Source organism: Caretta caretta, chromosome 5 (genome assembly GCF_965140235.1).
Source record: "Caretta caretta isolate rCarCar2 chromosome 5, rCarCar1.hap1, whole genome shotgun sequence".
NCBI classification, from domain to species: domain Eukaryota; kingdom Metazoa; phylum Chordata; order Testudines; family Cheloniidae; genus Caretta; species Caretta caretta.
Window position 1 is genome coordinate 47,844,564 of NC_134210.1, and position 25,042 is coordinate 47,869,605.

Below are 25,042 nucleotides of genomic sequence, written 5' to 3' on the forward strand. Positions count from 1 at the left end.
TTTTCAGACTTAAGACAGTGCATTATGTGAAAACCAAACACGATGCCAAACGTTTACTGCCTTTTGACATTCATTAAAGATATTTACCTTCAAATATTATGCAGAACTGGAAGTTGCACTTTCAAAATGGTGTACAAAATGGCTCATTAGCCTTCCTATAAAACCTAGCCTAATGACAGTGTAAGTCAGTGTCTCCACAGTGACCCATGCTGACCTTGTTCATAGGCAGTAATTGTGAACATCTCTTCACAGATGTTTCCACTTCTAATAGAAGCTCTGTGATATGAACTCCTCTTTCAGGGACCCTAGGCAGGTCCACACTCATTTGCAGTTTTCACACAAAGGACAACAATTATAAATTAACAAAGCCCTTCAACAGAGGCACTAATACTTACAGCGGAGATTATGAGGGACCTGAAGCAGTGATCTTTCAACAGAGGGGGCCTGAAGTAATACATCAGTGCCACTTTATGATCTTTGTATTAATGAAAGTTTTGCTTCGATTTTACCCTATTATCACACTGTTTGTTGTGTTAACAATGAGAGGTTGGCGCCAAAGCACTGTTAACTTGTTCTACTTTAGCCTTTTTGGTAGCCCCCCTACCCAACCCCTAGGAATGATCATGCTGCTTGAACAGAAAAAGAGACAAGTTACTGCATATATGCCATGTCATTTTCCTTCTCTCCTGACAAAAAGCGAGGGCTAGATGCTCAGCTGGTGTAAACTGGCATTGGTCCACCGACAGCAATGAAGTTATGCTGACTCACAGCAGCTGAGGATCTCCCCTTTTTTCAGAAGTGCCTTATATAAGAGTGTGTACTTATGAAAGGCGTACACTGCTAAGAAAAAAAGATTCTACCCTCTCCTTCTAGTTACCCTCTTTTTAATCCTGCAATACAAGTATCTACCATGCCTGCCAGCTAATACATTTTTAAATGAGCTAACGCCTATTAGGTTTGATCCTCCTCTCGCTTACACTAGTGTGAATCAGGAATAGTTCCACTGAAGTCAATGGAGTTACTCTGATTTTAAACAAGTGCAACTTCATTCATTTCCATGGAATTACTTCTGATTGACATTGGTATACGGGAACAATCAGGCCTCGTGCACACACTGTGGTCTAGTCTACACTTAATTTTTGCTGGCCTAGCTATGTCGATTGGGAGTGTGGAAAAAAAAAAAAAAGCACAAGCCAAATAGATGTTACTCTGCTGGCAAATGCCGTAGGGTGGACACAGTTATACTGGCAAAAAAGTTCGTTTGCTGTTATGGCTTATTTTGTTCAGGAAGGTAGGACAACTCTTTTGCTGCTATAAGCTCACTAGGAGGGTTTGCCAGTATAGCTGTACCATTGTAATTATGCCAACAAACCCTTCTTAGTTTAGACAAGGTTCACATGAAAAGCAAAGAGCAGAGAAATGCCTCCAATCTAAATGAATAGATCACTGAAGTGGGTGGAGTGGGCTATTTAAAATTCTGATTTGCTTCCTGGTAGGTGAAGATATAATGTGGAGGATGACTGAAAAGTATCTTGGGGGACAACTGAAGATTTTGGACCACTTCTGGGAGAAATGCAGAATTTATAAATGAGAAAATACAATAAATGTGGTCTGTTTGACGCAAACCAATGTCAAAAGGGTAAATCATTAAGAAATTAATTTATCAAACTTGCTTCAAATAAAAAGGGAGGAAATCTTGAAACACAAAGCACTTCTCTTTCCTTGGTTTCCCTCCCCCCATTTACTGCCTCCTTGGGTGCCATTTTGAAATGAGAGGTTTCAGAGTAGCAGCCGTGTTAGTCTGTATTCGCAAAAAGAAAAGGAGTACTTGTGGCACCTAAGAGACTAACCAATTTATTTGAGCATAAGCTCAAATATTTGAGATGCATCCGATGAAGTAAGCTGTAGCTCACGAAAGCTTATGCTCAAATAAATTGGTTAGTCTCTACGGTGCCACTAGTACTCCTTTTCTTATTTTGAAATGAGGAGAGGTGGGAATAATGTAGCTCAGCAGATTTGTGTGTGTTTATGTTGCCATAAATCTGTTCTTTCCTAGTCCTCTGAAATACCCTCCCTGTCTCCAGCCTCACTGCCCACTATATTATTTTCTCTCTCACTGAAATCTATTATTTTATAGCACCCATAATGGTGCTAAATGCTTCACAGAAGGCATGGTCTCTGAAGCCTAAATTTAAGGTGTCATACAAGTGGGAGCAATTAATAGTATGGCTCTGCTGAAACAGGAAGACCAAGGTTTGCAGCAATATGATCATGTTATTACTCACCCAAATACACATCTTAGTGGTTCAAGTTTTTTTTTTAAACATTACACCAACATGGGATAAATGTATATATCATGCACTTTTGTGCAGGGGATATACTGGGGACAAGGAGGGAAAGTGTCTGAAGAGCACTGCACTCTGGCAATCTCCAACTGGCAGATGCTTTCCTGGAGACCACTGCAAGGTGGAGCATATTAAAGCAAACTTTAGACTGCCCTAACATGTGGCAAGCCAGGCTGAAAACCAGGGAGGTGTAGCCAGCTTTCTGATGGTTCCATATCTCTACTGCACTCTGCAGACGCTGGAAGTGGCAGAGAATCTGGCTCAGAGAGTGACAATGGAGGGCTAGAATTCAGCAAAATACTTTGAGTAGAATTTCATTTTAAACATTTGAATCTACACCTTTCGCAGTGTAGTTGCATAGTTTTTGTTAATGGCAAGAAGAGTTATGCAGCATGTGCAGATGATATGGACCTCATGGGTTTTAAATGTAATCTTGGTGACAGACAGGATCTCTAGAAACAGTGGGCCACATCCTTAGCTGTTGTAAATTGCCATAGCTCATTTGATTTCACCGATATGATCCCACTTTTGCAGCAGCTGCGTATCTGTCCCATTGTTTTTAAATTAGCCAGTGCAGTTAAGTAAGTCCAACTGAGAGTGATGACCCTTGTAAGTGTCCCCACTAAAACCCATACAAATAGTTTTACCAATTTTGCAAAACGGATGTTTGAACAGAAAAGTTTGTGCTTTTTCACTGTGATGAAGAGACATTTTTGCTGGCAATTTCTCCCCTTTGCTGTTAGGATCCCTCTTTTATGGAGGGAAAAAAAAGCACTGCAAGGTCTAAGCCTTGTCTGGCTGAATCTGAAGAATATCATCCCCCAGAATTTCCTTTCACATTTCTTTTTAGGTCTCCAGCCGAAGTGATACCTCCCAATAACAGGGCAAAAAGGCCTGATTTAGTATGGCTTTCTATTACTGGTGTTTTTCCACTGTTTGAGGATGAGGGGAATTAATCTCCTAGTGTCATTACTTTGGCAAAGGGGTATGCATTATTATTTGAGATTTGTTTTCACATAAAGTTACAAAACAGCATCTCAGAAAAGGTTACTGAGGTATTTCCAGAATCTGCAGTAAAACTAGACAACCTTTTAAAAATCAGTTTATCATAAGGTTTGCATTTCTGCCTCCAGGTAAGCGGAAGTGAAAGAATAATAAAAAGAAAAGGAGTACTTGTGGCACCTTAGAGACTAACCAATTTATTTGAGCATAAGCTTTTGTGAGCTACAGCTCACTTCTTCGATGCATCCGGTGAAGTGAGCTGTAGCTCATGAAAGCTTATGCTCAAATAAATTGGTTAGTCTCTAAGGTGCCACAAGTACTCCTTTTCTTTTTGCAAATACAGACTAACACAGCTGTTACTCTGAAACCTGAAAGAATAATGTATACTAGAACAAAAAGTTACTTGGCAACCAGAGCACTTTACTAACTGAAAAGTAAAATCAATTCACATACTCTTGCCAGTAAGTGTTTTTGAGTTTTGGCAACTCAAGGACCCAGAGGCCAGGTCAGGAATTCAGATTCAGCTTTTCTCTGAGATTCCCTGATTAATTTTAATTCAAGATTGTTTGCTACCTGATGAAGCAGATTTAGTCTGTATAGTTATGACCCATTCCTCCTTTTCCTTCGCACTACCTGTCCTCATCACCTTTATGAAAGCCTCAAGAATCCCCCATTTTCTTCCCTTTACACTCCAACTCTTGTCGTCACCATTGTTCTGGCTGAAGAAAATTGGATAGGATTTCCATTGCATCTCATGGCAGTCCTTTAATTGTTTGGAAAGGAGCAATGAGCAACGTTTCTACATCCTGCCTGTCCACAAGAGCTTATTTTTAAAGGGCGGTGAGCAACCTCCATGCCCATTGAAGTCCGTGAGTAGTCAACACCTTAGAGTCAGGCCCAAGTGCCCAGGAATCAAAACTGTACCTCAAGGTTACCTTTTCACTGTGCTATGACTTTCAGGAGCTCTTTCATTATATTGGTGTGCACTGTATAACTTGAATCAGCTGGACGTTTTGTATCTTATTCAGTCTAAAAGTTGTTACATTATATTGCTGTCCATTCTATTTCTACATTTCTGAAGTACAAGAATAACTAATGGCCAACCGGCCCCTGCAGCACTGTCTTCTGGGCTGGAGTTACAAACATGAACAAGAACCACCTTTCTTGCTCTCCTTTCTGAAGATTTTATGATCTAATGCCTTACTCTTTTTTTTTTTTCAGCAGCAATGGCACAAATATGACACCATGGTTTTCAAACTTTTTCTGTATGATGCAAGTTATTATAATATCTGTTTACTGCAAATACATTTCTTCAGTTTTGGTGATAACATCAATTAAGTTACTCAAGAGATTCCAGTATATTAAGTTCCAGTCTCATGAGGTTCAGGGACAATTGGCTGAAGAATGAGCAATGGCTGATTTTTGCATGTTTCAATATTTTGTAATTTATGGCCTGATATAATGTGTCCACTTGCCTAAAAACAATCAATTAGCCCTTTATAGTAAGTAGGTCAATATTTTGAATACAAACTCAGAGTACGCTCTTTTTCTGATTGTAAAGTGGTTTACTGATTATGCATGATAGAAGTAATACACATGTAGAAAAGACTTGTTTCTTACCATAGTGAGGAATTATTGCCCAAGCCATGGCAGAAGCATAGATGCCTCCAATCATCCAAAACATGCACAGCCAACTTAAGTGTTCACCACGCTTCTCTCGAGCAAGAACTTCAGAAAAATATGAGAACACTGTTGGAACAGCTCCACCAATCCTAAAAGGAGACACAAACCATGTGTTAAAGACAGAGCAATAGCAAGTCTGAACAAACTTCACTACTACTTAGAACCTGAACTAAAAGAGACTTTGCCACAAAAAAAGCGTTCTTATCTATGTTTTTTCTTAAGTACATTGCCACTTTAATAAAGGTCTTCTATGTGCCATAGGCCTGACTGCAGTGCATTTGAAAACTTTCGGGGAAGCCCCAAACTTCTGACACAATTAAATGCATAGATTTTCATGGAAACAGTATGGTTAATGAAGAAGTGCCAGATTAAATTGTCAGTGAGCTGTGTTATAGAGCTTGCAGAATTGTAACTAGCATAAAGTTGTGTATTTGACTTAATTTATATGAAAATCCATACGACTATTATGGTAGGATTGGTAGTCTACCAACATGACGACAAAATTCTCATGTAGCACAGAGAATTTTTTTAAATTAATTTTTGGTAAAATTTTCTGGAGTCATGGTGTAAGTAATAGCTGCTCTCCCTCCATTCACTCCTCCCCCCTTCCCCCCCAACTCTTGGCTTAACCTCCTTTAACAGAGGATAGGCAAAAAGAATGTTGAAATTTGAAATATCCCTGATTATTGCACATATGCTTAAAAAGTTTTATGCAGTTATATTTTTTATGATTTGCTAGTAACTTATGCTGATTTTTCTCTTTTTGGTCTTTGAGTCTTGAATTTTAATTTTGGATGCAATGACTAGAGAGTTGTAACTTCTTTTCTCCCTACCGTGCAATACTGTACATGCTACTAACTCTTTGACGTTACACAGCAAAATATTTTATTGTTACCCACATTGTTGGAAGACTCCTATACAGTATTCTTAATAACAACAAAGTTTAAAAATATACCATGTGGTTATAACTGAACAGTCTGAAATGAGAACTAAAAGCTTTTTCTTCACTGTAGCATCCTGGCAGTTCTATCCTCGTTAGGCATTTCTAAGGTGTCCATCTTCATAGTAGCTAGGTGCCTAGAAGGATCTCCTACCCTATCCAGGTGGTTTAGAGTACTTGAAACGAATGTTTTATTACAATGAGCATTTCTGAAGCTTGTGCTGCCAGGGGCCATACTGCTAAAAAATGACATCATCTGTGACACCAGCAGTATTAAAATTGGGATCAATAAGCCATCATCAATACCAATTTACCAATGAGAAGGAGGAATTTTGTTGTTTAATAGTTAAGCAAAATGTTTACTCGTTATGATTGCCAACTTAGATTTAACACAATGTAAATTGGTTTACTACATCTGATACTAAGCTGTGTTGTCCTGGGGGTCCAGTGTCAATGTCACAAATCAAGCCCCTTTTCTGCAATGTGGCCACTGCCTGCAGTTAGCTTAGAAATGTCTATTTAAAACACAATTTTACATAAAGTTCAGTTCATCTATGGTGAAAATATGGACCTCTCAAAAGGCTACAATGAGAAAAATGGTTCAGCTTTCCTCTATAAAACCTAATAAAATTCAAGATCAGTATAATTTTCAGCATTAGATTCAGGGCTTTCATTATTGGTCTAGATCTTTGTTATAGGCTAAAAAGACAATGATACTTCTTAAAACTGCAAAATGTTCCATCATGTCCCAGGACACAAGATTTGTGCTTTCATTTTTCAGTGTTTAAGACAATGTCTATGGAGCTTCAAGGAGTATTTTCAGATCAGTGAATCGCTCAGAGAACGTGGGATATACTCTGTAAAACAGCTGCAATTCACACATGGTGAAGTCGCAACTGAATTTCAAGATAAGGATAAATGCACATTTATGCTGCTGTCACACTGGCTGCTAAAACTGATTGGGAGAAAGAAGCAAGTTTACCAACAGGTTAAAACAAATATTATAGAGGAAAAGAGTAATGCAAAAATAAACTTCTGTCCCATGAACATTCAGTGGGTTCCAATACAGTTTATTTTAGAAGATGTTAAGGTACTTCACTAAGTGGTTACATGTCTCAAAGGGGTTGTTTTTTTGTTGCTTCCTTCTAGGCATCAATTTGCAAAGGATCCATAATAGACTCTTACATATATTATAAATAGCTCCCGAGATTGACTGAAGCATGCTAGTTCTTAAATTCTCTGCAAAAGTCCTGCTACACAGAGTCATAGCCCCATAAAATACCACTCTTGCTAAAGAGCTAGAAATGTAGTGTGAGATCTTCATCCCCACTCCAGTCCTTTTATGGTGCGCAAAAGGGCCAGCAGGGTATAAAGGGGACCTTACAGCCTAATATCCATCTGGGTGAGAATCCCCCTGGTACAGAGACAGACGACAATCATAAGGCTGTTCTCCAAGGATCCCCTTTACATCTTGGAGTAGGGAACTGCTGGATGTAGGCTTGTGGAAAGCAAGTCAGGGATGAGGCTGCAGCCCAGAGTGCTACAGAGATTCTGAGCCTGTGGAGGATGTTGTTAATTTAGACAGGTCCTTAGGGCTGCCTCAGTCAGGCTGGGGTCCACTCTCCAGAACAGCCCAAGACTGGAAGTGTACAAAGGTGTCTTAAAGCTGCAATAACCAAACCTCCTTCTGGTCTGAGGTGGAGCACTGACTCTCATCCCTACAAAAATACCCTGAATGTAGTACTCGATGCTCAAATTAAATTCTTTAAATTATGTTGAAGAATTCACGGGCGATGGCAGAAACAAGTATTCCATATCCCTGCCTAACCCTAAGAGGTGTTGAACATGCACTTGTGTTGACTTGGCGTTCAAAGCGCTCACCTCTTAGAAGCAACACTTTCACTTGGGTCTTGCTTTAGTCCGCAGAAGAGTTTCTTTAACGCCATATTTGCTTTGAAAACGACTTCTTGGCATGGCAGTGATTTTTTTCCTATAACCGCCTCTATCCATTAAGGAAGTTTGTAGTGCCCTCTGGGTATTTTTAACTGGTATTTACATATTCTGGTCACTCTTCTACGAATCTTATCACCATATTCTTGCTTCTAAATTTGAATGAGGGTCCAGATAGAAGTGACTACTTTCTTTTTTGCTTCAAGTTTTTGTCACCTATTAGAGAATCTAGTCTATATCCACATATTGCAGTTACTATGGTAGTAGTTACAAATTCAGATAGCCTATGCTATGTTGTATTAATAATAAATAGTCATATTTAAATTACTTATATAGAGCTTTGCATGTTCAAAGCACTTTACAAAATTATCTAGTACACAGGGACAATTCAGGCAAATCTGGGGCCCATGACTATGAAATTCAAAATTCAGCGTGTAATCTTATTTCCAAATCTCCAAGGCCATGCAAGCTGTGGGACTGGGACTTTAGGAGACTTCAAGGCAAAGGAATGTGCCTTGAGTCTAGAATTGATACAAGTGTCTTTTGGATGGTTAGAGGGAAATGGCAGGATGTTTTCTAGTAAACAGAAGGAGGGAGGAACTTGCAATGTGCCATATTCTAGTGTCATGATAAAAGGAGAAAGATCCTGATCCCCGGCAAGCAGCTTAAGATATCACCAGGATGCTGTCAGCATGAAGCAGCTCAAACACCTGTGATGAGGTATACAAATCCAACATAAAACACAGGCAGAAAGGGGTTAAGAACTCTCCCTGCCTGCATTTCAGATTAACAGCCGTGTTAGTCTGTATTAGCAAAAAGAAAAGGAGTACTTGTGGCACCTTAGAGACTAACCAATTTATTTGAGCATAAGCTTTCGTGAGCTACAGCTCACTTGGCCCACCTATGAGAAATAAAGAGGGAGGAACAGGATAAGAAGAGGTAGAAGAGTGTGGGGCTTCAAGGGAGCAAGAACTCTCTGCCAGTCTTCCAAAGGAGCTAGCAGCCCCTGGAAGCACAAAGGATGGGGACAAAAGCCCTGAGGGCCAAGGACTTTTTGACTCGTTTATGTTGTGTTTTTGGCCTATGCCTTTTCTTAGTTCATTTGATTTAAGCCACTGCTGCTCAGGTCAAGGCCCAACCCAGGTCACTTCAACTGAGGTTTTGCAAAAGATGGTGTCCATTACTACTGACAGGTGGTACCAAAAGTGGGATATCGCTACCACTGAAAAGTGGACAGCCCATTAAAAACAAAACAAAAAATGAAAAAGAACAAAAAAGTCCCACATGAAGGTGAATCGGCTCCTACAATCGCTAGTCAATTCACAAGCACAACAGCAGCAGTGACAACAGCAACTGTTAGAGCAGATGTTGACACACCAGTACCAAGTTATTACAATATATGACTTACCTGCTGCCTTTACAAAGCTGTTTGAACCACACCATGGCAGGAGCTGTGCCTACCGAAATTTGGGGAATGTCTCTAGACCTGATGTTTCCCAAGATCATGGCAGATGACTACCCCAAGTCCTTCCTGATAACTTTTGAGAGAGTAGCGTTGGCATCCCAATGGCCCTCGGAGCAGCAGGCTATCCAGCGTGCCCCCTTTTGGCAGGCGGAGCTCAGGTAGTGTACCAGGATCTTGATTGGTTGGGCTGCACAAGATTATGAACTTGTGAAGACAGCCATATTGAGACTGATAAGGCATTAACAAACAGACCTACCATCAGCTCTTCTGCAATGAGAGATACCCCCAAAGGCCAGGTAATGAGTGGTTGCCCAGAAACTGAAGGACCTCTGGTGGTGCTGGCTAACGTCAGAAACTCAGATGGGACCCGAGGCAGAGGAGCTGATCATTGTTGAACAGTTCATACAGATTTTCCCATTGGCAGGCCACGACTGGGGCTGCAGACACTGTCTGGAAACACTGATGGAAGGAACCCACCTCATGGATGACTATCTGACTGCTCAAACTGCCTAGGAGCCTCCCACCAAAGAGGCACTGGGGGCCACTATGAGCAACAAGGAAGAGAACCGCACCATGAGGGAGAGATGGGAACGAGGCCAGATAAGCCCCGGGAAGGCCCTAATATCCAGCTGGGTGTCAGAAAGAGCCCACAATAAGCATCCCTCCGAGGGTGCCTCGACAAAAATCCCCCAGGATGACAAACAGACACCCCCAAACATGCAACAAGACCTTCACCACCTGGGCTTGCACAGGGTCGCTCCGAACCTTCACAGGAAGACGATAACCAAAGTCACAGGCAAGGGCAGGGTGCAGTTGACTGTTTCTCCTGTGGCCAACTGTGACAGGGTCGGGCCAGATGGCTACAGGAGAGTAATAGAAGGCAGATATATTAGCCCCAGGTTAAGTAGGTCCCTTTTCCCTGGGTAAGGTAACAGGGAAGGTTCCAGAACAATCAGGAACCTTCTGGAGACAATTAAGACAGACAGGCTGATTAGAACACCTGCAGCCAATCAAGAAGCTATTAGAATCAATTAAGGCAAGCTAATCAGGCACCTGGGTTTAAAAAGGAGCTCACTTCAGTTTGTGGTGCGTGTGTGAGGAGCTGGGAGCAAGAGGCACTAGGAGCTGAGAGTGAGAACGCGGACTGTTGGAGGACTGATGAGTACAAGCATTGTCAGACGCCAGGAGGAAGGACCTCTGGTGAGGATAAAGAAGGTGTTGGGAGGAGGCCATAAGGAAGTAGCCCAGGGAGTTGTAGCTGTCGCACAGCTGTTCCAAGAGGCACTCTAGACAGCTGCATTCCACAGGGCCCTGGGCTGGAACCCCGAGTAGAGGGCGGGCCCGGGTTCCCCCCAAACCTCCCAACTCCTGGTCAGATACAGGAGGAGTCGACCTGGACTGTGGGTTCAGAAAAACGGCCAAGCTGAGGGCTGCCGTGAAGCTCCAAGGCGAGCAAATCCGCCAATAAGCGCAAGACCCACCAAGGTAGAGGAGAAACTTTGTCATACCAACCAAGAGACTGGAAGTACAAGGAAGGTAGATGGAGATGGAAGCCCTGAGGGCCAAGGGCTTTTTTTTATTTATGTTATGTTTATGGACTCTACCTTTTTCTAGTTGCTTTGATTTAAACCACTGTTGCCCAGGTCAATGAATGATGCAGGCCACTCAAACTGGGGTTTTGCACAAAGCAGTGACCATCACCACTGAGACCACCACACTGGAGCATGGGCAGCTATCACCACTTTGACATGTCAATCTGCTTTTAGCAGACTGGATTGTACCCTATGACCTAAAAACCCTGTATGGCTGAAGGTTTGGAAGCATTATCTAAATTGGCCTTGGTAATATATGATGACTCTCCATCATAACCGGATTTTTTTGCTGATACCTGGAGATCATGTAGAGACATATTGTAAGAACTCTTAGAGCCATGTATTACAAAAAAATGTTTTTTAAAAGGTAAGAAACTTAAATACAGAGGAATTAATCAGCTTTGGAAAAATGCAATTTTCTGTCTCTTCCTTGATGAGATTAAGCTGACATTTTCACAGAGTAACCAACAGGCTAATAAAAAGCTTAAAATGCTGGTAGATGTTCATATTGCACATGAAAGAACCAATGGCCCTGACTCTCCATTGCATTGCACCTTGTACAGGCATTTACGCCTTCACAAACTGGGTGCAAAACTCTCACATTCCATTTATTTGCATTGTGCTCTCTTTGCACAGTGTAAATAACTACACAAAAGGCAGTGGAGAATCAATTCTGACTCTTCACATTTGTCACCTTTGTGAGGGGGTTCTCTTGTAGTGTGGTCTCTTCGCATCAGCTGGTGCTACATTTTATCACTATTGTATATTAGGAATTAATTAACCCAAATGAACTAAAACTCAAGGTTACAAAAATACCACATCCGCCAAAGGCTGTATGAAACCATGTATGTGCTACAGTGCAGACACATGCTGGGACCAATTTTGCTGTTACATTGATGCAAATGCTTAACAACTCAATGACTTCAGCTGAGTTATTCAAGATCTTTGCTGGGGTAACAGAACAAAATTTGACCCATTATATTTTTATAATAAAATTGAAAATGATGTATTAAAGGCAGTCTGCTTTTAGTCACCATTAGCCTCTTGGTGAAATTATATACACGTGTGAAATTTTGACTACCATGAAGTCAATGGAAGTTTTGCCATTGACTTGAATGTGACCAGGATTTCACCCTGCATTTTACAGGGAATACAAACACCATTCCCCACAGGATACAATACTAAATCTGCTTCAGACAATTAATTAGCTAAACAAAGTATGCTGTATGCCTTGTTAAATTTATGAGTCATGTGGTTAATCCTCATTTGTAAAATAAACATCAGGCACCAAAATGTATATCTCTTCCCCCTCCCCCGGATTCTACTTTTTTCTATACTGAACTGAAGAGGCTTGGCCCTAGCTTAAAAATGCTGGTTATTCTGACAGCAGGATGGACTGATTTAAATCATGATTGAAATCACCGTTTTTCTTTTTAAATACCATTGATTTAAATACATCTGAGACTTCATAAAACCAGTATGAAAAATTGTGCAATTTATTGCAATTTTAGGTTAAAATTTATAATGAACTAAATTATAAATGCTTTTTAAAAAATGCCTCTACTATTACGGTATCTTATTTGAATATTATAAAATTTCTATAGGCAAAGAACAACATATCAAAAAGCACGGCTGTGATACTACAAACTCTTAAGGAGGTTCATAACTTTACGCACATGACTTGTTCCATTGACTTCAAAGTGCATGTGTTCACAACATCAGGGGCTAAAGCCTATATCTGTATTTTTGTTAAAAACTTTACTCTTGGTGGCATAAAATCTTTATCACTTAAACACAAAATCGCTTCAGTTTTAATAGTGGATAATTATTTACATTTTCAGTACATAAAGTTATTGTGAACTTTCGATACACACAAGGTAAAATTTTCAAAATTGGAGCCTAAAGTTAGGCTCCTAAACTCATATTTGAACACGTATGAGTGGGATTTTCAAAAGAACCTAAATCCCATTGACTTCAAACCTCAAACTCTGATGGTGTATGCCTTGCCTGAAGCACTTTAGCTTTCTTGACTAGTGGAAGTTCAATATATTGCCCTAAAAATAAGGACTGAGATCTTGAAGTTGATGTATCGTTCTGTGGGAGGCCAGTGACATGAGCAAGAAACGGAGTGGGAAGGTGACACCCCAGATTGCTGAGGAAGCACATTGCTGTATTTTGTAATTTTCCCAGATGTAGTACTCACAAGTCCAGCTGGGAGGTAATGAAGGCATGCACTGCTGTAGTCCAGCTGGGAGGTAATAAAGGCATGTATTATCTAGACAAGGCCATCATCTGCAAGAATGAGACAGTCTTCTAGCCAGTTGGAGATAATAGACTATGTTTCTCCCAGTTGCAGCGATGTGAGAGCTCTGCATCAGAGATGAGTCCAGAAGCACACCTAAACTATGGACTGACCTGACAAGTTGGAGGCATGCCTTTATGACCAAAGGAGACTTCATTGCTGCAAACTCTTCAAAGCGTTTCCCTCTGCCATAGCTTAACTTCTGTCTTGCTAGACAGAAGTTATGGTATGGCTCTTCCTCATTCACACGTTGATCTCAGTCAGGCACTGTTAATTGGGTTACAGTGGTATGATCATGTGTTGTGAATGTCTGAGTTATGTGTCTTCTGCATACTGTTGATGTTTGTGCTTGTGGAGTCTCACCATTTCTCCTAATGGTGGCATCCAAACCTTAAATAAGACAAGTCAGAGAATTTATAATTGTGGGACTCTGGAAGTGAGTCTGCCGTGGAGGTACATGACTACCTTTTAGGCGCATCTTTCCAGGAAAAAATTCATTCCCTTTTAGTTCTTTACCATGGATCCTTTTCACCTTGACAGCAATATATGGGGATCGATGACATATCAAATGTTGTGGAAATGTCCAAACATATGAGAACCTATATCTGCCCCCCCACCCCCTGCAACTATCAGTAACATCAGATCCTCCATCAGTGCCACCCATGCTGTTTCTGCTCTATAATAGCCTGAATCAGGATAGCAAAAGAACAAAGATATTGGCTTTGACTAAAGAAGGCTGAAAGCAGCTTTTGGCTAGCTTTTCCATGAGCTTGCTCAGAAATAAAAGGTTTGATACTGGGGAGTAGTTACTTAGGCCTGTTGCATCCAAGAAGGGGTTTCGTCAGCATTCATTGGTATCTTGTCAATATACTATACCCAAGAAAATCAGAACAGAAACATTTTTATTTGTCCTTATCAGTCAATAAAATGAAGGGCACTTCACTATTTGGATGCATGAAGCTCCTCTCTACGTGCTGTCTTAGACCACCAATGTCCCTTGGACTACCAATGTTCTTCAGAACACTCAGAGGTGGTCCACAAAGAGCTGGAAGGTCACATGGACCTGATTCTTCCTCCAACTTCTAAAATGCATTAAAGACAATTAAAATACATTAATTACTTTTCCCAATGTAAGCCTGTCAAGGCTGAATCCCAACTCTGTCACTTCGAGTGCAGAAGTGGGGCCCACAAGGATTTTAAAAATTAATACTTGCCACTCCAGGCTTGTATTAAACTCCCACGGTTACATCTTTTCTCTGACCTTGGCTTGGTAAACGCTGCCACCACCCAAATGCAACAAAACCCACTTTGAGCCCAGGAAGGAGCACTTGGGAATTCCTCCCTGTGGGGTGCCCTCAAGCCCTTTCACCCCCCCCCCCTCCAGGGAAGAGCTGAAAAAGGAAACAAAGGAAATTAGCTGTGGCTACCAGCTAATCAAACAACATGCACAAACCTCTTAGGACACCAAAAATCCAATCCTGTTCTTTAAAAAGGTAATTTTTATTTAAAACCAAAAGGAAGAAAATACATCTGGAACTTAGGCTTTTGCTAGATTTTAAAAGAGCAATTCCAAAAATCAAGCACGCAAAATAGCTTTCTTGGGGGTTCAGCTTGAAGGTTACAAGCAAACAAAAGCATCTGGGGCTAGTACAGAGGAGTCCGCAAGCCAATAAGAAATAAAAGAAATAACCCTAATGGCATCTAGTTAACATTCTGATCTACTTACACACTGGAGTTCAGATAAGTAGTTCTAGGCTTGATCTGATGACTTATTATCATACCTGGCTAACCTGCTTATAGCATGGATGCTCTGACCCTTCAGCCCAGAGAGAACAAAGGGAAAGTTTCTTTCCCAATTTTAAAAAGTTCTACTTTCCCACTGACTCTTTTGGTCAGGTGCCCACTTTTTTTTTCTTTACCTGGTGGACTTTTAACCCTTTATAGGTAAAGCAAGTAAAGAACAGCTACCAAGGGGGATTTTACAGCTAACTGGCCTGCTGGGTGTCCATCAAATGGGCTATCACCCCTCCCCCACCCTTTTATGTATTACAAAGTCATTGCTGTAATTGCCACACAGATTGTTATTTGATCTCTAATGGGAGGAGTGGTCTGCATGAGAGCAAATGAGAGGGAAGATGCTCCACAAAACAATCGCTTTACTAAGATGTGGTTCACACAATGCAAATGTTTAGGAAACCCTGGTATTGAGAATTAGAGCTCCAGACTTGGGTGGCAGAGCATTTTTAGTCTTGATAACAAAACATCAAGGCACTTAAAAAAAATCTGTCTTTTAAGAAAATAAGGATTTTACCAATGAGAAATGCTCTCCCTTTAGGGTTATTTTTTACCATTCTACTACTTAAAAATGTCTCTCTTTCTTACAGCATAGATGGATGAATGACAATAAACTGACTCTTCCAGCTCCATATTCTATAAATCATACAAATAAAGAACAATGACAAAATCATTACCATTGCGTTTTCCTTGGGCCTCAGTCTGATGCTAGATGGACACAGAAAGTTTTGGATTGTAAAACAAAGAAACTCCTCCTGATTTCACAGAGACATTTGCTAAGGCATTGAGCTTCCACCTTCAATTTGTTATGTTAACTGCCCTCTACCACTGAACTACTTTCAATCTATCTGGATATCGTAGGATTTTCTGTCGTGTTCATATAGCTGTATGTGGTGATCTCTAAGATGGATAATGCCAGCTCCTCTTTTTGAGTCCCGCTCCTAGGAATTTCCATTACAGTAGACACGTCCTTCCTAAAAATACTATATGCGCTTTTGAGCACTGCCTCCTGAATTCATTCACTAATGAATGATTTACAAAATTTATACCATTTGGATAAGTGCTGGACATAATGGGTTAAATGCATTCAGTGGGCTTACACCAAGGATGAAAGTGGTTCAAAATGTGAGGATTTTTTTTTTAAAAGGTATCCTGTTGTTTTACCTTACTCCAAAAAGGAGCTTAACTGCTTCTTACATTTATCCTGAAAGGGCACCTATCATGCCCATCTGTCATCCAACTTCAGTGAGGTTTCACCCAACCTCCATCATAACTGTGTTTTCATTATCAATTTTCGATCTTTCTATTTTAGACAGCAACATTTAAAGAAGAGAACTGTTACTTACTGGGAAAAAAATCACTTAAAACAATGTCTTAGTTTTCATCAAAAGAAGCTGCAATTGTTGACCTCAAAAGAAAATTCTTCATACTGAATACAAGTTTAAAGGAACAGGGATTTACATTTTTATGTTTGAGTTAATCAGTAGTTATTTGTTCTGTGGAATTATGAGAGTGAAGAACAAAAGAATTTAGCCAATATATGGCAGGAGAGATGGATTTCTGAAAATAAACAAACTAAGATGCATCTCTCTATTTGTAACATCAAAAAACATTATAAGCATCTGCTAATCTACCTGCAGGGCTGTAATTTGTCGCAGTAGATTTGGGCAACACACACTGTGACAGCTGGGATGCAAGCAACACTTATGCAGAGCAATCAGGAACCTGGCTTTAGAAAGTATCTGGTGTCTGTTTGCAGATTGTTCACGAAAGGGGCTTGAAATGCAGAGGCATGTCAGGAATAAATAGGAAAAACACACAAGATTAAAATGCATAAGGCAGTAATATGCTCTTTGACTGAAATATCTAGTCGTCTTCTGCTTATAAACTGGATCAGAGCCAGACAGTGAAAGTACAGTAGAGACAGAAGTACAGTGTCGGTCTGTGATGGCGTTTGCAACATTCATCCATCCTGTTACCTGTGGTCAGCTAAGATGCTACATGACAGAGTTTGAAAAATACAACTGCTATTATGCTGCTTCTTGGTTTGGATCAACCCATCTATTGTCCTGCTTTTCCTGCTCCACTGTCCAATTGCAACTGTTCCTTCCCCTTCTTATCAGCTCCTCTTTTCTCTGCCTGGTTTCTATAGCCTGGTGACAGACTCCTACTGCCACCCAGTTTCATAAAAGACTTCTCCCCTTCAGAGCCTTCAGGAAACTGGTAATATCTGAAAGAGAGCACGCAATCATAACAGTTTCCCTTGAAGAATACCTGCTCAATGGTGCCTTAGAAAAATTGTAATTTAATGAAAATCAGTACAATGCAGTTCATTTTAACTGTTTTAAATTCAAGTGCCTCTGGACCATGTACAGTAGGATGCAGGTCCTTTGGGTACATGTGCAGCCGGAATGCCTATTAGAGGGAAATAGCCACTTTCAGTTGGAGGTTTAGGAATTTTAGTCCACAAGGGAAGCCCATGACTATGGGGTTAGGTGACTGGGGCTCATATGACTGCTTCTGGGACTATACAATACAAACCTCTAGGCGCAAGCTAGAGATATGGAGTTATGTCCTCACCCTTCCTCAGAGTTCCTTCTAGTACCTCAAAGGTCAGCACATAGACTCTGAAGAAGTGGTGACAGAAGGTGGTTTGTATGGATCCGTGCAGGCACTCATCTCAGAGAACTTCCATTGCATGCAACCTGATTCTGGGCCTGGAAGTTTGGTAACTGTGATCCTCATAAAGGTGGTCTGAGCAAGATCGAAATAATGATTGTAACACTACTAAATTAAGTATCGGCTCTTCAGGCTAAATCTAGGGAGTAATGGTATGCAAAAGTGTGTTCAGAGCACCAGACAGCAGCTTTGCAAATAGGCTCTATTGAAAAGCTTCTTAGAAAAGCTGTGGAAGCTGAGCATTGACTCCAATTAAATGTGCTCCAAGGTCTGCAGGATGGAAACTCTCTCTAGATCATAACATGTCTTGAAACACGCTGTTATCCTCTTAGCACATGTATAAAGCCTGACCCTTGGATATGTCCCCATAAACTACAAAGTCGAGGGGATGTATCTGTGGCTTTTCGTCTATTAAATTAGTAGGTCACTGTTCTTCTCACATTTAAGCTACCGTAGAACCTCAAAGATATGAACTGACCGGTCAACCACATATCTCAATTGGAGTCAGAAGTATGTAATCAGGCAGCAGCAGAGGAAAAAAAAAAAAGGTAAATACAGTACAATACTCTGTTAAACATAAACTACTAAAAAAATAAAGGGAAAGTTTAAAAAAAGGTTTGACTAGGTAAGGAAACTGTTTCTGTGCTTGTTTCATTTAAATAAAGATGGTTAAAAGCAGCATTTTTCTTCTGCATAGTAAAGTTTCAAAGTTGTATTAAGTCAATGTTCAGTTGTGAACTTCTGAAAGAACAGCCATAATGTTTTGTTCAGAGACAGTAACTCTGAGGTTCTACTGTATGTAGTATAACATCTCTTAGTTAATAACATGGTTTAGGGAGCAAACCTGGTAAACTTTTACTCTGGTTCAGATAAAAGACAAGGGTCAGAAAAGAATTTTGAGTATAAATGTTTTAGCTTATAAATCAAGACCCAGTAATTCAAGCTTCTTTCTTTTTGTCTGGAAAAGTATCAGTTTCACGACACCACAAATCATGTGTTATCTGAAGACTCTCTAGGTTGTAATTGCTCTCAGAATGCATGCATTCTTTCAGCTATCTTTTCACTGCCTCGAACTCAGTTTGCTGTTATATGTAGTGTGATGCTGAACGAATACAATACATTTTCCACTCTCTATGCTACATCACCTATCAGCTTAAAATTATTTCAAGGCAACTAGACTGAAATTTCCTACTGAAACAAATGTTTTATTCAGTTAAGTAAGTTATTTACAGACTTTTTATAACTTAGGTCGTCAGTGATCCCCGAGGTCAAGGATAATTTTTTTCACAGGTTTTATTTTTCAGGGGTCCTTTGGTGGCTGAGGAGTCTGATCCTTGAGCCACAGGCTCATTGGCAGACATTGCAGATGGTGCTGGAAGACAGAGTTGGCCCGCGATTGCTGTGTGACATTTGTCTTTCCTTTCTTTTCTGGCATTTTTCTGTGACCAGAGCAAGGCAATCTTCCTCAAAAGTGGACTTCCCTCTCTGACAAGTCTTCACCAATTATCCCTATCCTGGGCTGCTGTCTCCCAGTGTGTGGTGTCGATGCCACATGTCTTGACATTTATCTTGAAGGTGTCTCTAAAGGATTTATTTTGGCCTCCCCATTTCCTTTCTCCTTTGGTGAGTTGGGCGTACAGCAGTTGTTTTGGTAAGTGTACATCAGGCATGCGCTCACAGTGCCTGCTCCACTTCAGCTGATGCTGGATAATCAGGGCCTCAACTCTGAAGATGTTGGCCTCTGTGAGGACACTGACATTAGTGTGACGATCCTCCCACTTTATGTTGAGGATTTTCCGAAGAAAGTGCTGGTGCTGGGGTTTTTCAGGTGTTTTCTGTGGGGTCACCGAAGTCTCACAGCCGTAGAGGAGAGTTGGGATGACCACTGCTTTATAAACTATAAGTCTAGTGTATGTTCTGATGTTGTGAAAAGAACACATGCTTTCTGAAAAGAAGAATTCATCTTAAAATAATCAAGTAATCACTTAGGTAAAGCAAAATAAATTAAAGTCTGTTACTTATCAAAACTACCTGGAGTTTAGATAAAATTCTCCAGCACTAGTTAACAGTTCACAATGGCTGATCTGTCATAATAGGTAGCAATTTTAGTTCAAGGTAGTATTAACTCATGGTGAAATTAAAAATCTAGTTCCAGTATTGTGGAAGTCTTCCTCTAGGGACTTAAAAGACAGAGATAACAAGGTGCTTATTTGTCTTAGTCAAATGTAGGAAGAGCCTTCGGTGGCCAGCTGACGAATGCAGCTCTGTCTCTTCTCCAGATGTTTTCAGCTTGTAAGAAGTCAATGCTGAAGCCTCTATGATGCGTTGGAGTTCATTCAGCCCACACCAGCAAGGGGTTCAGTCAACACCTGCCCTGCAACTCTTGAATGCCCTAAATGCTATGCTACTGTGGCTCACAGCCACAAGAATGCAGGTCACCCCTGTCTTAATTTACAGTGGAGATAGGTAAATGATAGCTATCTTCCCTCCTGTCTGGAAGAAAACTTGTTGGGTCCCAGACTGTAAAGCATAATAGCAGTGAATGTCCATAATTCCTCATATAATGTTAACACATACGTTTCACAATGATATCACCACTGTGTCATTCCTTTTTGAAATATACTACACGACACCTTTTAGATACACATTATAACAAGTGTGTTAGGTGTAATGAGTGTGAGAAGCCTGACAAGAGTTACTGACACAGAGCAGTGAACTACCAATGAGCCTCTGTGTCACACCCTCCTAGACTTTTTAGCCAGCGATAAGGTGCAGTCTCCTAGCGAGTTCTGATCTCTCTCAGTGGAGGAGCCAGGCTTATGGAAAATGATGTCATAAGAAGAGATGACTTTGCATGTTACCCAGAATTTCTTCATCTTTTCATGTCACCTCAAGCTCATTTCTCAGATGCTCATCTCTCTCAGGGAGATGCCCTTTCTCCAGCAGTATCTTTGTGATATTTATGTTTTCTGCTAGTTATTCCCAGTTTTGTTATGTGAGTAAACATGTTTCAGCTTTTTCTGGAGTCCAGCCTGCTTTGAAATGGCAAAGCTCGTTTTGCGGTAAAATTTCCAGAAGTGCCTATGACTTAGGTGCCTAAGGTCTGTTTTCAAAAGTCACTTAGACACTTAGCCTCAGTCTCTCTGACAGTCAATTGGACATAGATGTCTAAATCCATTCTGAAAATGGGACTTCCATGCTTTTGAAAATCTTACCCAAAGCCTAACCACCCTCTGCTCCATTGAGCTTTCTATTAAAAGCTTCTGGTTCATCTTCTGGTTTTCCAGTTTGTGGAGAAGCCATGATGTAATCAACCATTCTTTTCTGCATGGTTTCTTGCTTGTATAGGTGTATTTTGACTGCAGGAAATTCTGGCATCCGCCCTACAGCTTTATTCTCATAAGACCTCTTATCAGAGGATGGCATTCCTGTCCAGATTTCTCCTCCTGCTTTTAGATTTGTTGTACTATTAAAGGCCAGTTTAAATGGTGTACACTTTAATGATGTAAAAGAAATGACAAATGTAATATTTCACATAATAACTTAAGAACTATATACAATTGTCTGAGATAATGTTCTGACCCTGTAGGAAATTATTTTGACACCTTTCTCCAATAATATCCCAGAGGGTTCAGATTGTAAAACATATCACTCAATTCTTTGATTAAAATTTTTCATTCTTTTCATTTGCTTTACACAGGAATGTATCTGCAATTAAGCCCCTTCCCCAGCTAACAAAGGGACTTCTTTGATTGCTCCCCATAGAAAGAGGGAGCCGACATCTTCCATCAGTGCTGGCCAAGGATCCCTGAAGAGGGTCCAGGGAAGGCATGGAGCTGAATGTGTAAATTACCTCTATTTCCAAAACCCATGTGACTAAAGTAACTACTCCATGTCACCCAAGAGGAGGACTGAGGAAAGATGTATGTATACAAGACTTGAGTCAAGGCTCATGGCAAGTTTGCTGCTTCACTCACCTGGTGTCAAAGCTGGAGTCAACTTTTGTTTTTTAAAGATTTTTTCCCCCTAGTCCCAAGAGAGGAGTAAAAGAACTTCTGGAAGTTCTTCCCATAAAGGTCAGTACAACTGAGAGGTGCCAAATGGTGTCCTTTTCTTGTATGATGGTTGAGACAGCCCCAAGAAAGCCGAAATTTCACCCTTTGTCCCCCACCCCACATTGTCCCCCCCCGCCACAACTGTAAAGGCCCCTTAGAAAGTAGATGTTTCACCTTGGTTTGCACATGCTGAAATAAACTAGAACTTTAGAAAGCTTTTAGTAACTTTTAGTTGCTATCATTGCTACTGAAATAGCTGCCATATCTGAGGCACTGTAAGCAGCCTTGATAAAGTGTTTATTTGGCTTTCAGATTGGATGGTTGTGGTCTATTACAACTTCAAGCAGATGATCAATCAAAGATGCCAGCTTGTTCCACTTAGCATTGTCATATCTGGCAAGAGGACCCTGAGAATTAGCCACTCTCATTTGTAGATCTGCAGATAAATAACCTTCCTATTGTCAGGATACTAGGGGAAAGTAGTCAGGACTTGGGATTCCAGAACTGAAGCTAAGGGGTCAAAGCCAGTATTAGGGTCAAGAGTCAAGCTGACGGTCAAGCCGGAGTCAGAAATTAAGCCGAGGGTCAGAGCCAGAGTCAGGAATCATGCTGAGGGTCCATACCAGGTATCGAGGTCCATGTTGGAGTTCTAGTGGTCAGCTGGGAGTCAGACCAAAGCTCAAGACCAGAGGTTCATGAACAGAGAAGCAGGGCAGTCATGGCAGCTAGCGAGGGATGCACATTGTTGCCTGGACACTACCTGGTACATTCCATGGGTTTATATAGGGACAAGGAGCCAATCAGGGATCACTAAGACTACTCTTGGTCAGATCACTTGATGTGGAACTTCCCGTGATGTTGAACCTCTCTCTGTAGATTATGGGTCAGAGGTAGTAGCCAGGTTACAGCTGCTACTGGGCGGCAATGTGGGACTGTTAGTTGCCTCATAGCACTCCAGGCTTGGGTTCAAGTCCTATTGATCTCTACATCTAGCCAAAGAAGCCAACTTCTCACATCCTTATCATGAGGAATGGATTTGTGGTTTTGACTTGCACTGGCTCACAAGGCACAGCCACTATTGAAGACTTCAGAGCAGGGTTGCAGTAGAAGGAATGGTGGAACCAGAGCCTTTCTGAAAGTTGGTGAAGGGTCATCCAGAGGTCATTGACCAGTCCAGTGAACCCTTCATTGGTTGGTACAGCTACTCTACAAAGTGTCATGATTTTAATACATGAGACTTCTTTTGGACAGCTGTCAGTTCCAAGTCTAAGACTGTAGCTTTAAGGGTTATCAAGTGTTGAAAGAAGCAGGGAGCTAATAATGGAGGAGATTACTGTATCCTCAGGAGAAGATGAAGAGTCTCTCTCTAGAAGCACTCTAACCCATAGGCTCTTCTTCAAAATCTTCCTCTTCTGAGGTTCCACAGATTTAGATTGGAAGGCAGATGAGACTTTCTTTTATGGTGCCTCAGAAGTGAATGGAGGAGATGTATATTTTGTGGCAGGATAGTCCTTGGTCTTGACAGAAAGCCTTTTGCTGGGTGTTGGTATTCTAGGCTGACCGGTTCACATTGGCTACAGTGTCTATGGAGCATGGGTAGCAAAATCGTTAAGATCCCATTAAACCCTAGAGGAACCAAAGGGAAGTCAGTTTGTGTCCAAAAACCTCAGTCTCCACCATCATTCCAGAAGCAGAAGTCAGAACTGAGGGAGGAGGCTGAACGTCCTCACTGGACCACCCTAAGGCTGCAGACTCTATGCAGAGATGCAAGTGGCCTGAAGTGAAAATGGAAGTGGTATCATGGGGGAATTTCACCCTTTGTGAATCTAGTGCTTATTAGAGGTGCCAAATTGTTAGTGCTGGAGACTAAGGGTATGTCTACACTACGAAATTAAGTCGAATTTATAGAAGTCGGTTTTTTAGAAATCGGTTTTATATATTCGAGTGTGTGTGTCCCCACAGAAAATGCTCTAAGTGCATTAAGTGCATTAACTCGGCGGAGCGCTTCCACAGTACCGAGGCAAGCGTCGACTTCCGGAGCGTTGCACTGTGGGTAGCTATCCCACAGTTCCCGCAGTCTCCGCTGCCCATTGGAATTCTGGGTTGAGATCCCAATACCTGATGGGGCTAAAACATTGTCGCGGGTGGTTCTGGGTACATATCGTCAGCCCCCCGTTCCCTCCCTCCCCCCCCCCGTGAAAGCAAGGGCAGACAATCATTTCGCGCCTTTTTTCCTGAGTTACCTGTGCAGACGCCATACCACGGCAAGCATGGAGCCCGCTCAGCTCACTTTGGCAATTAGGAGCACATTAACCACCACACGCATTATTCAGCAGTATATGCAGCACCAGAACATGGCAACGCGATACCGGGCGAGGAGGCGACGTCAGCGCGGTCCCGTGAGTGATCAGGACATGGACACAGATTTCTCTGAAAGCATGGGCCCTGACAATGCATGCATCATGGTGCTAATGGGGCAGGTTCATGCTGTGGAACGCCGATTCTGGGCTCGGGAAACAAGCACAGACTGGTGGGACCGCATAGTGTTGCAGGTCTGGGACGATTCCCAGTGGCTGCGAAACTTTCGCATGCGTAGGGGCACTTTCATGGAACTTTGTGACTTGCTTTCCCCTGCCCTGAAGCGCATGAATACCAAGATGAGAGCAGCCCTCACAGTTGAGAAGCGAGTGGCGATAGCCCTGTGGAAGCTTGCAACGCCAGACAGCTACCGGTCAGTTGGGAATCAATTTGGAGTGGGCAAATCTACTGTGGGGGCTGCTGTGATGCAAGTAGCCCACGCAATCAAAGATCTGCTGATATCAAGGGTAGTGACCCTGGGAAATGTGCAGGTCATAGTGGATGGCTTTGCTGCAATGGGATTCCCTAACTGTGGTGGGGCTATAGACGGAACCCATATCCCTATATTGGCACCGGAGCACCAAGCCGCCGAGTACATAAACCGCAAGGGGTACTTTTCGATAGTGCTGCAAGCTCTGGTGGATCACAAGGGACGTTTCACCAACATCAACGTGGGATGGCCGGGAAAGGTGCATGATGCTCGCATCTTCAGGAACTCTGGTCTGTTTCAAAAGCTGCAGGAAGGGACTTTATTCCCAGACCAGAAAATAACTGTTGGGGATGTTGAAATGCCTATATGTATCCTTGGGGACCCAGCCTACCCCTTAATGCCATGGCTCATGAAGCCATACACAGGCAGCCTGGACAGTGGTCAGGA

At 41.6% G+C, this 25,042-nt stretch overlaps 1 protein-coding gene across 3 annotated transcripts in view; it reads right to left on the bottom strand.

Annotated features, from left to right (window-relative positions):
* The window catches only part of SV2C (synaptic vesicle glycoprotein 2C), a 216,921-nt gene that overhangs the window by 95,067 nt on the left and 96,812 nt on the right, over nt 1-25,042 (bottom strand). For all 3 annotated transcript variants that reach the window (XM_048851524.2, XM_048851525.2, XM_048851526.2), the window contains one exon: nt 4,968-5,119. In XM_048851524.2, coding sequence (XP_048707481.1) covers nt 4,968-5,119 — 152 coding nt within the window. The remainder of the gene's footprint in view (nt 1-4,967; nt 5,120-25,042) is intronic.